The 12,740-nt window shown below is 38.7% G+C and overlaps 1 protein-coding gene across 4 annotated transcripts in view; it reads right to left on the reverse strand.

Moving 5' to 3' along the window:
• Positions 1–12,740, reverse strand: part of Cip4 (formin-binding protein 1-like Cip4) — a 668,861-nt gene that overhangs the window by 216,007 nt on the left and 440,114 nt on the right. For all 4 annotated transcript variants that reach the window (XM_067142577.2, XM_067142575.2, XM_067142576.2 and 1 more), the window contains exon 4: positions 12,275–12,422. In XM_067142577.2, coding sequence (XP_066998678.1) covers positions 12,275–12,422 — 148 coding nt within the window. The remainder of the gene's footprint in view (positions 1–12,274; positions 12,423–12,740) is intronic.

A 12,740-nucleotide genomic window follows, 5' to 3' on the forward strand; every position in this document is an offset into this window, starting at 1 on the left:
AATGCTCGACTGGATGCTGAGATTAGTAAAAGGATTCAAGCTGGAAGTTGTTTCTATCATAGTGTAAGAAACATGTTATGGGAAAAAGATGTGCCAACGGAAGCAAAGGATACTATGTACAAGATGTATTACGTACCCATAACAACTTACGGAGCAGAAACTTGGACAATGACAAAGAAGGATGAGAGTCGAATACAGGCAGCCGAAATGAAGTTCTTGAGGAGTATGATACAGAAGAGAAGAAGGGACAAAATAAGGAATGAGAAAATCCAGGAAGAAATTGGAGTGGAAAAAATGAATGATAGAATAGAGAAGAGCCGACTAAGATGGTTTGGGCACATAAAGCGAATGAGCGACGAAAGAATGCCAAAAAAGGTGATGGAAATGCAAATCCAAGGAAGGAGAGGCCGTGGATGACCACAATTGAGATGGAAGGATACCATCCAACGCAGCATTATAGAAAGAAACCTGGACTGGGACACAGTGTTGGAGGAGGAGTGGTGGAAAGACCGAAGAAAGTGGAGAGGAACCATATTTGCCCGTACCCGGCTATAGCTGGATAAAGGGAAATGATGATGATGATGATAATAATAATAATAATAATAATAATAATAATAATAATAATAATAATAATAATAATAATAATAATAATAATAATGGATTTACGTCCTACTAACTACTTTTACGGTTTTCGAAGAAGCCGTGGTGTCGGAATTTAGTCCCACAGGAGATCTTTTACGTGCCAGTAAATCTATTGACATGAGGCTGACATATTTGAGCACCTTCAAATACCACCGGACTGAGCCAGGATCGAACCTACCAAGTTGGGGTCAGAAGGCCCAGCGCCTCAACCATCTGAGCCACTCAGCCCGGCATTATATACATTTCTTTATTGCCTTCAAACCTGTCAGATCAACTACAACAGCACATTCTTTCTGTCAATTGCAATGATTTACAGCCGATGCACATAACTTCCTGTAGCGAGACAATGAACTTCCTCATGCACCTTCAAACCAGATTCCTTTAATCTATTTGCTATCATCTTCCTGACTGAGTGATGACAGAAATTTCTTAGAAGTTTCCACTGATTGCAAGATTCCAGAACATGAACAAAGGTTTCATCAAACTCATTGCAATGTCCACAACAGGATCCATACAGGCATCTGCCTGGAAGAACTCTAACAGGTATTACATTTGCTAGCATCTCGCCACTCTGAAGATAAAGGGCCTCTTTTGTCGAACAACCATTGATTGCCACGTGTATATTGGTAGAATTCTACCCAGTTTTCTTTTCTTGGGAAGTTCACACCATTTCTTGTGTTCTGAACTCCTCAGTTCTTCACAGGCTACTTTGACCTTAAGGTATGTGGGTTCAATACGCAGTCCTTATTTAAGCAAACAATGTAATATCTCATCGTTGAAGGGTCTTGTGACAGTCACGTAAGGATTTCTGGTTTCAAGTAGGTTCATGCAGTTATTAAAATGTTGCAAACATGCTTCCCATTTTGAGTGAAACAGACCCTACCCCTTGAATTTACTTGCTGCATAACATTGTATCAGGTGTGTAACTGGGAAGACAACATTTCTTTAACAGTATCTCTGTTTAACTATCAGTCTCTTCCAGGAATTCCAAGGGAACTTGATTTAATGGAGCATTTTGGAATTGGTAAACTAACACTGACCAATAAAATTATTGAGAACTATCAGTTTATGTTCTGACTTGAGTAAGTAACTTTAAAAAACCTTGCTAAACCCACATATCACTTTCAGTCGATAGAGCAAAGAAGTCCAATGACAACACGAGCTTCACCTACAGAAGGTGCTGCGCAGGAAACACAGCCAGCGCTCACCCAAGCAGGACTGCCAAGAAAGCGCATGATATGGACAAAATGCCATGAACGAAGACATTATGCGCATCTACTACAAAGTTACGAATTTTGGAGTAAATGTAACTGGATATAGGCAGAAACTTTACAAAGAATTCACCCATAAATATCCTGACATTTTAGTGAAAGAACACCAAACAGCTGATCAATGCAGAGAGATCTTAAAGAATAACCTGATCCCTCAGACCAGACTCAATATGATTGCTCGAGAAATAAAGCAGGAAATGAAACTGATTCAACTGATGGTAGTCCAGACGTAAGTACTGAAGAGCCAAATTTGACCACCTTATCACATAATCTTGAACGAATACAGAACAGACAACAGCAGGAACCAACACAAGATATTGCTGGTCCTGACCCTCAAAATGATGCTGATGATGATGCTTGTTGTTTTAAGGGGCCTAACATCTAAGGTCATCGGCCCCCTGACCCTCAAAACCTTGAGAACAACTTGATATTGAAACTGGAGAACTTAATGAAGGGAGCCAGTATGGAATTTGAAGGTATGGATCCAAACTTGAGACCGAAATTTCTAAAGGTTAATACTCCAAAGAAAATGGCAAAAGTGATAAACGTGATGAACCAAAAAATGTGCTTCCGGAATACATTCACACCGCAGACAACCTTGAAACTCTCCACGCACACATCTACTGTGGAGCAGTGATACTCATTAGAGAAATGGTCATTGACTTAACACCCAAAGACAATTACCACAACAAGCTGGTGCAACAATAACAATGCCAAAGTGGGAGAGGAGAATGAAGAAGTGCATAGAAACCATCAGACAAGATATTGCTCATATGGAAGAGTACAATAAAGGCCAAAGGTCAAAGAAACCATTGACCGGGTGAGTTGGTTGTACGGTTAGGAGCGTGCGCCTGTGAGCTCGCATCCAGGAGATAGTGGGTTCGAACCCCACTGTCGGCAGCCCTGAAAATGGTTTTCCGTGGTTTCCTATTTTCACACCAGGCAAATGCTGGGGCTATGCCTTACTTAAGGCCACAGCCGCTTCCTTCCCATTCCTAGGCTTTCCCTGTCCCATCGTCGCCATAAGACCTATCTGTGTCGGTGCGACATTAAAAAAAAAGGAAGAAACTGTTGAAACAGATTACGTACAGATACCAAGTTCACACAAAGTATTATGAGAAAAATGTTACTCCCAATCAGGTCCTGGATACAATTAAGCAAATGTTGTCAGTATCTTCATCAAGGCTTGCAAGATATCAGAAAAGTGCAAAGAGGAAACAGGATAATCCACTATTTGACCGAGCTGAGAAGTCATTCTATTGTCAATTTAACAATACCCAGACTTGTTCAAACACAGATTGCCCGGCACAGCAACAAGTTCAAGAATTTTGGGAAAACAAACTCTCAACTCCTGTTAAATATAACAAAGACAAAAGTTGGATATCTGTGGAAGAACAGATGCTTTTGCAATGTCAAAAAATGCTGTGTAAACCCCTGATGACTGATTTTGTAACTAGCATTATTGTGAATCTTCCCAACTGGAAATCCCCAGGCCTGATAAAATTCAGAACTTTTGGTCAAAAGATTTTGGAGTACCCATGAGAACTTCACAAAGTTGATCAAGACAGTGGTGGCCGATCCATCACAAATGGCAACATTCTTAACTCAAGGGATCACATACCTTCTCCCAACAGATGAGAAAGAAGACAATGATCCTGCAAGATATCAACCTATTACTTGCCTCTCCACATTCAACAAGATCATATCATGTATAACCAAACGAATCTACAAGCACTGTGAGCAGAATAACATCATTGCGATACAACAGAAAGTAAGCCAACGCGGTTCAAAAGGATGTAAGGAACAACTTATCATTGATGCAGTTGTACGCGGACAGGCCAACGCTATGCATCACAACCTGTGCATAGCATACATAGATTACAAGAAAGCTTTTGATTCCGTGCTGCATAGCTGGCTACTAGATGTACTGGAGATTTATAGGGTTGATCCCTAACTCATCAACTTCCTGTCTCATGCCATGCTAACTTGGAGCACAAGAATGCATCTCAATACATCTACAGGACACATTGAAACAGATACCATAAGTATACAGCGTGGAATATTCCAAGGGGACTCCTAAGTCCATTGTGATTCGTCCTGGCAATGCATCCACTGTCAAGGATAATGAACTCCACTCGATTTGCCTATTCCATCAAGTCCAAATCACGAAGCCAGTACATGGATGATATCAAACTGTATGCAGCCAACTAACAACAGCTTGAACAACTACTGAGAATCACTGAGAACTTCTCGGACATTTGTATGGACTTTGGGATTGACATATGCCAAATGGTTAGTATGGTCAAAGGTTAATTATGTGAAGAAGATTCGTTTGAGCTGAGAGATGGGCAATCAATCAAAACGATGATTTCAAACGAGCCTTACAAGTACTTGGGTATCAAGCAAACATCACGCACAGAACACACAGTAGTTAAGTATGAATTGTTTGAAGAATTTGTTACATGGATCTGGTTAATCCTGAAATCAGGCCTGAACAGCAAGAATATGACTAAAGCAATCAATACCTATGCGATACCAGTTCTTAGCTACTCCTTCGGAGTTATCAAGTGGAAAAAGACTGACATTGAAAATCTTGAAAAGAAACTGCACTGCCTGATGACCAAACCAAACCAAACCAAACCAAACCCAACCCCATGTCACTACAGCCCTTGAAGGGCCTTGGCCTACCAAGCGACCACTGCTCAGCCCGAAGGCCTCCAGATTACGAGGTGTCATGTGGTCAGCACGACGAATCCTCTCGGCCGTTATTCTTGGCTTTCTAGACCGGACTGCCTGATGACCAAGGAACGAAAACACCACACAAAGTCAGCAGTTGAGCGATTGACTCTGCCACGCCGTCTGAGTGGTCGTGGTATTGTGGACATTGGAGCTCAGCTAACACAGCAATTAGTGTCACTGAGGGAGTATTTTCATACATCAGCTGAAAACTCAGACCTCCACCAAATGATTATGTGAAGTGTATGATATAACTCTGTCACTTCTTAACCACCAAGACTTAGAGCAAGAAGTAAGAATTGATTTGCAAAAGCTGGATGCATGGCTAGCAAAACCATTACATGGGAAGCATCCCTGCCTCAGACAAGAAAATGTCGCTTTAGAAACATTGAAATTTTGGCTGAGTGCAGGGCAAATATTCCCCAAAAGAAGAGATTTTATGTTAGCTACACAAGACCAAGTCATTCCAACCAGAAGCTACCTGAAAAACGTGGTGAGAGACCTAACTGTCATGTGTGACTCGTGCCGATATGGCTGCCAAACGCAAGAAACCATCCATCATGTTGCTTCTGGATGCTCGCACTTCTCAGGAAGGGAGTATAAAGAACGCCACAACTCAGTTGCCCAAGAACCAAGCACCAAGAACTTACCATTAAATACGGACTGGTTGATGAAAGACTTCCCTATTTTAAGTATAGCCCTCAAACTGTATTAAAAAATGACAAGATTAAAATGTCTGGACCGAGCTTGATGGCTGCAGTTGCTTAAGTGCGGCCAGTATCTAATATTCAGGAGATAGTAGGTTCGAACCCCACCGTCAGCAGCCCTGAAGATGGTTTTCTGTGATTTCCCATTTTCACACAAGGCAAATGCTGGGGCTGTACCTTAAGACCACGACCACTTCCTTCCCAGACCTAGCCCTTTCCTGTCCCATCGTCGCCATAAGACCATCTGCGTCGGTGCGATGCAAAGCCAATAGCAAAAAAATAATAATAATAATCCATATGGAAAGTAATAATATGATAAATGTAAAACTTATTTCTCTTCCACCTATTCAATACAACTCAATATGTTGAAGTTAGAGTTAAATCCTCATTAAAATAAGAATTGGTACATGTTTCGCCCTTTCCTATAGGGCATCATCAGCCGTATCATTACCTCAAACCCAGGTACTTGGTTAAAACTGATCGACAATATACTACAAAATTGAATACATTAAAAAACTTCCAAACCGTATCAGGCACCTGGTTAAAAATGACCTAAAATCTACTACAAAATTGAATACAATAAAAAACTTCACTTAAAAAAAAAACGTCATTATATAAGTAACTTGATTTAGGTACAAGTGAATATTAACAATATTGATGGCCTTGAGCCATGGTCAATGTTGAATATGAATGAAAGTTTAAAAATATTATTACAAATGATGAAAGTGAGTATAGAACAACACAAATGATTATATACAAAATAATTAGGAAATGCATTCCAACACTGTCATTTTTTGTAATTATAGACCTTGGCATGTGAACTTGATATAGTCTTATTCAAAAGTTGCGAATAAGTTCTAATTTTTAAGTTTGTAACTAGTCCAGAAAGACGTTATAGTCATGCCGTAGTTCTACTTGAACACCTATGTTGAACAATTTATTAGAGAACGACTTAATGAAGCTGTTGAAATGTCATTAGACCATTATCTTCCGTACAAATTATTATATAAAAACCAATAAGGAAATGCATTCCAACACTGTGCCATTTTTCGTAATATTGGACCTTGGCATGTGTACTTGACATAGCAATTTGTAATTTAAAAAAATTAAAAAAAAAAAAAATTAAGGACCGAACAATTATCACGGATAAGACGACGACGACTATTAACAAAAGACCGGATATAGTGGTGTTAGAGAAGGGAATAAAACGTACCGCTCCGATCGACATAGCTGTCCCGAACACCGGGAAGCTCCATGAAAAGTATACTGAGAAAATCAACAAGTACACACCACTGGCAGAACATATTTAAAGATTATGGCACTGTAAAGAGGTTATAATTGTACCAATAATCCTTTCGAGTACAGCTACTATACATAAAACTCTGGTGGAAAGACTGAAGAAGTTGGATGTCAACACCAACATCACAAGACCATGCAGAAGACTGTGGTCATTGCCACGACTGGAATTGTACGGAAATTTATAGGTTAAAATCTTACATAAAATGTAGTGTAAATTAAGTTTTATTGTGCTTTGATTTTCTAAAACCTGTACAACTGTTTGAATATCAATACCACGAAATTGTGCAAAATAAATAATAATAATAATAATAATAATAATAATAATAATAATAATATTTGCTTTACGTCCCACTAACAACTTTTATGGTTTTCGGAGACGCCGACGTGCCAGAATTTTTCCTGCAGGAGTTCTTTTACGTGCCAGTAAATCTACCGACAACAAGGCTGTCGTATTTGAGCACCTTCAAATACCACCGGACTGAGCCAGGATCAAACCTGCCAAGCTGGGGTCAGAAGGCCAGCGCCTCAACCATCTGAGCCACTCAGCCCAACAACAACAACAACGTTATTGGTTTTACATTTCACTAACATTCATTTCACCCAGCTGAATATCTTCACTGCATTGTGCCCCACTGCTGATAACTATTGCTTGACATTTTTCTGAATTTAACTGCAAACCAATTTCAGAATCTTACGGCCATTTGAGTTAGTTGAGTTGCTAGCTGTTGATTTTTGGCTACAATAACAATATCATCTGCAAACCCCAGGACAGTCCTTTTATAAAGATCTTCCCCTACATCAAAACCAAACTCTTCTGCTATCAAACGTTCTGAAAGTTCTGAAAGTTCATTAAGTAAGTGAGCTATTGATAGGCTGAAAAGAGAATGCAATAGAGAAGCATCTTGTCTGAATTCTATTGTTTTTGGTTGTATCAACATTAACTTGGAGGATTTCCTATCAAGAGATTTATGATTCTTTCAATTTTGAAGGAAAAAGTAGTCCGATTTGTTGATACAATGTGATCATGGTCAACAGTATCAAATAACTTGTTACATGCCTATGAATATCATTGTAACATCTTTTTCACATTCTGTCATTAATAACATCTCATTTAATAAAGATACATTTGTATTGGTGCCAGCTGTGAACATAAAATCCCTTCTGATTTGGATTAAAATCTATATACAGTCTCAGGATTCAGTCCAAACATCTTTAATAATCATCCTAAGAATAGACCAGATAGTAATATTGGTCTATAATTATTAGCAATATTCTTGTGAATTAAGACTGTATTTGCCAGATGGAATCACTGCAGTACCCAACTGTTTACTAACATTTTGTTTGCAATAAGAGCCAGTATCTTAGCAGCCTTTTCGCATTTAACGACTTTCGTCATAATCTAGTCAGAGCCCAGTGATGTATCTATGGCTATCACCTATGCAGCTTATAATATGTCTTCTTTTGTAATAGTAGGATCATTCAATTGATCTTCATTGTTGGAGCACTTCACTGGATAATCTTCACGCTTAGAGGTGTTAATACTTTTGAAGCCTTCTTTAGATAGCTTAACATCTTCATACCCTATAATTGAGAGGTCTTTGTAGCCTGACATTACACATTACATGTCACACAGCAGAGTTCTCTGGTATTTATACTTTTCTCTCAATCTATCGTGATTACACTTTGTAGATTAGATGACTCCGAGTATCCACGATAATTTTTTAAAATTCTGTTTAAGTTTCCTCATTTTCTTAACCTGTAGTAAAAAGTGGATGGATGTTTCGGTCCAGGAAGGTCTTGAAGTGTATTACAGGTTCTACTTATTGCTGGAATCTGTCTTCTTGCATCTCCTCTTCAGAAATTTTAATCCAGTCTTTAAACTGTTTTTAGAATGTACTTTCACCTGAATTGTTGCCTGGTTTGATTCATAACTCAAAAGCGATTTAGTATCTGGAATCCTTGTCCGATTCTCTGCTTGATTAATTTTATATTGTGAACTGATGTTCAACTTGCACCCTCCGGCTATATGCTGATTCAGTCCCTTGAAATTTTTCCACACAATACTGGCAAAAGATGCTATCTTTAACTGAAAGTACCAACTACATATGTGTGTGTAGAGACCTTGATTTTTATAACATTTGTTTACACAATGTACAGGGGTCTAATAAATCATCTTTATGAATATCTGTTTGAATTTGTGTTATTTGACAAAAATCATTAAGTTAAATGCCGTTACTTCATCTTGAACTATCAACTATGGTGCAACAATAAAAAATAAATAAATAAAAAACAATGTGCTGGGTTCATAGAATCATCAACACTGGGGAGACTAACCCAAATCTTTCATTTTCAGAACCAAACTCATTAGTCTTATTTAAAAAACATAAAAAAAGGAGGGGAGATGTTCAGGTTGAATGCCAACGTTAGTTTTTGACGACGTTGGCTGAGCATCAAAGGGATTTGGCACTGTGATAGAATAAAAGCTAATCTAAAAAAGAAACCTAGATCTATACCAGCAACTCTGATTGTTAAACCAATATACAGTACTATAGGATACCCTACGATAATCAGGTAATCATGATGACAGGAGAAATACACATAACCTTTACATCTGTATTATGAAAGAAGAATGGTGACAGACATCAAAGCGAGCACGCAAGATGATGCATTCTTTCCACTGACAGGTAATCTTAGCATAAAAGAGGTACTATATAACAAACACTGTTCAATATAGTAAATTAATTAATGAATTGATTAATAATAATCACCGTGCGCAGTCGTGGGTCTGAACTGAGTAAGGGCTGGACATTATCCTTTGTGAGACACTGGGATGGGGGATCTCAACCCCAATACAGCGTGTCTCAGTGGCTGACAGTGGAAGTTCCTATAGACATAGAGGACAGGTTTGAATAAGGCCTATCCAATTAAGCAACCACGTATCAACTGAGGTAAAGAGAATAATGGTCAACGGCCTCGATGGCGGAGGAGAAAAAACTCCCCAATAGCAGGGGGGCAGTGGAAAAACCAGCTCTGCGGCTCACAGCCGTAGTTCTAATGGTGGACAGAGCAATCTGAAGTAACAGTATGCATGATGGAAATGCCTTTGGAAAGAACGAAGCCAGATGGTAGCCGGCAACGGAATTCCACCGTCACTGTAGGTGACTCAAACAGGCCTTTGGATTCTGGGGAGCCAGTACTAACACACAAGATGGGGTCGGAGACATCCAAAAGCCTCACACACCAGATTCTTTTTTTTTTTTTTTTTTTTTTTTTGCTAGGTGCTTTACGTCGCACCGACACAGATAGGTCTTATGGCGACGATGGGATAGGAAAGGCCTAGGAGTTGGAAGGAAGCGGCCGTGGCCTTAATTAAGGTACAGCCCCAGCATTTGCCTGGTGTGAAAATGGGAAACCACGGAAAACCATCTTCAGGGCTGCCGATAGTGGGGTTCGAACCTACTATCTCCCGGATGCAAGCTCACAGCCGCGCGCCTCTACGCGCACGGCCAACTCGCCCGGTCACATCAGATTCAGACCCACAAAACAGTGTCTTTACTAAAACATAACGTACAAACTAAATGACATCACTATTTTGGAACAATCAATATACAAACTTTACTCCAGACAGGGCAACAAAAAACGGACATTAGATGAAATGGAGAAGCAAAACATTTTGATACTTGCACTACAAGAGACACGCTTCATAGACTCTGATACTTCTGATCCCAGGAATTATAGAATATTCAAAGGAAAACATGGGTGGAGAAAAGGAAGAAATATGCAACAGCTTGGTACAGCCTTCTATGTAAAAGAGTGAATAATTTTCTCTGTAACACATTTCAGTCGCCGTCGTCCCTCTCCCCTCTTCTGACAGATTATCCACACTAACAAATGAAGTGCGCAAACATAAAACCCCATATAACAATGTCAAAATTTTAATGAGCAATTTAAATGCTCAAGTTGGAAACGAACAACAATTTCAGAAAATAGTGGGCTATTATCCTGCCCACAATAGAACAAACAGAAATGGTAAAAGACTTATCGAACTGTGCAAAACCTTTGATCGTACACTTATGTCTACATACTTCAAAAGACTTCTGAAGAAAAAGAAAACACAGCGCCTTCCTCAGGATGACCTTGGTGAATTTTAGCTAGAGGAGGAGCCTAATGACCTCATGACTAAGCTTTCTCACCAGTTATGATATGTGGGTTTAGGCTTGTGCTCCTATATAAGGTTGAAGAGGATTCCCTTCATCACACAAATGCCACATGAGGTGTTACAACAGGAGAGCATTTCCAATATTTCCAGCTTCGTACTTGAAGTTGGTGCCTTGTCTACCTGCACTGTGTGGTAAGGAGTGATGTCCATTACAGTAACGTTGTATTTGGGGATGTTGGGCAGAAATTGTTCCTGGAAACATTTTAGAAGTCAACTGTGGTTCATATATTTATGGTAATCACCAGTTCTTTTTGACCTGAAGAACAGGAAGACACTGAATCAGGTCATACGTTTTAACCCTTTCGGTAAGAAAGTTGTAACATGGCTGTCAGTTGCCATGGAAACTACTGCCCCGCTCATCTCCTCACTGTACCCATGAGCAGATGACAGCTGTCACTATTCTTCTTTCATACTGTAATACAAACATCAGGCATACACATAACCATGTACAGCGCAAATAGTCTACATGTCATTTCAGTATTTCATTCACTATGATACCAAACCACCACAAAAAAAAGGATGAAATCCTAATTTTTCACAGTGGGCTACAGTATTTATAAATAACAAAACTCTGACAGAAATAATATAATACACATGAATAATTATTTCTCTACTCATACGACACAGTGTAAACAAACCTCACAAGCACATTGCAACAGAAATTTTTGCAACAGATGATCAAATAACATATAAAATGACACTCAGTAAGAAAAACGGGAGAAAAAATCACAATCTGCATTATAAAACAACCAGTGAAGTAACCAAATAAATAATTAAAATATCATGATCATAAACTCTTTTCTGTCTTGTTTTGTCAATGCTTTCTTGAATTTTTCAGCAAGGAACAGTTTCATAAACTGGCATTGAAAACAAAAATTAATCATATGTCCTTCATTCACTTTTAAGTTTACAAGACAACCTTATGGCACATCTCAACTACACTATATTTTCAATGTTATGTATGTTTTACAAAAATTGTTGCACAAACACATCTTTTACTGGGTTGAACCACGTTGTTTTCTGTACATTCTGTACAGTTTGCGGATGTTTCAAATACACTGCAGTATTCTTTGTCAAGGCGACTGAAATACCCCTACTCGATTCAAGGTAATCAATCTCCCAGGTAGCTAATCAACTTTTGCTTTATATTTCAATAGCATAGGACTAACTACTCTCAAGCCCTTCATTTGTATATTTTCTAAACTTGCACAATTGCAGTCCTATTTCATTAGCGTGTTTCTCTCTGCAATATTGTGTACCGGGGAAAGAAACGCATCAAACTGATCAAAGGTACTCTCAGTTATAGATAGGATAACCAAGATTTAGAGCCACCATAATAGAAATCTTATTTTTAAAAAGAATAATCATAATTACACAAGCATACCATATGGACTACATACCTTTTTCCTTTCATCTTTGAAATCTTTGACCAGAATTGTAACTTCCCGTATAATATTCGACTGTAAGTTTTCTGCTATAACTTCGTGTTGACCAGCTAGGTCATTGATTTCTGTCATGACATGCCTGAACGCTCGGCATGGACTATACCTATAAATAGATAAATAATACAATATTATAAACTAATGGTATTGTTTATTCATTTTTTCATATTTTTTCTACCTGCTTAAGTACTACATTACCACAGACAGGTGTTTGAAGACAAGAGGATGGGAAACGGCTAGGACTGGGACTGGAAAGATAGCAGCTGCAGCGATTAAGACACGAACTTGCCCAGGAATGGAAATAGGAAACAATGAAAAAACATATTCAGGGCTCAAATTCACCATATTTTGAATGCAATCATACAGCTGCACGACCCTTATCAAGTAGTAACGTGCTCCTTGATATAATCTTCAGTAACTTGTA

The sequence above is a fragment of the Anabrus simplex genome, chromosome 3 (genome assembly GCF_040414725.1).
Source record: "Anabrus simplex isolate iqAnaSimp1 chromosome 3, ASM4041472v1, whole genome shotgun sequence".
NCBI classification, from domain to species: Eukaryota; Metazoa; Arthropoda; class Insecta; order Orthoptera; family Tettigoniidae; genus Anabrus; species Anabrus simplex.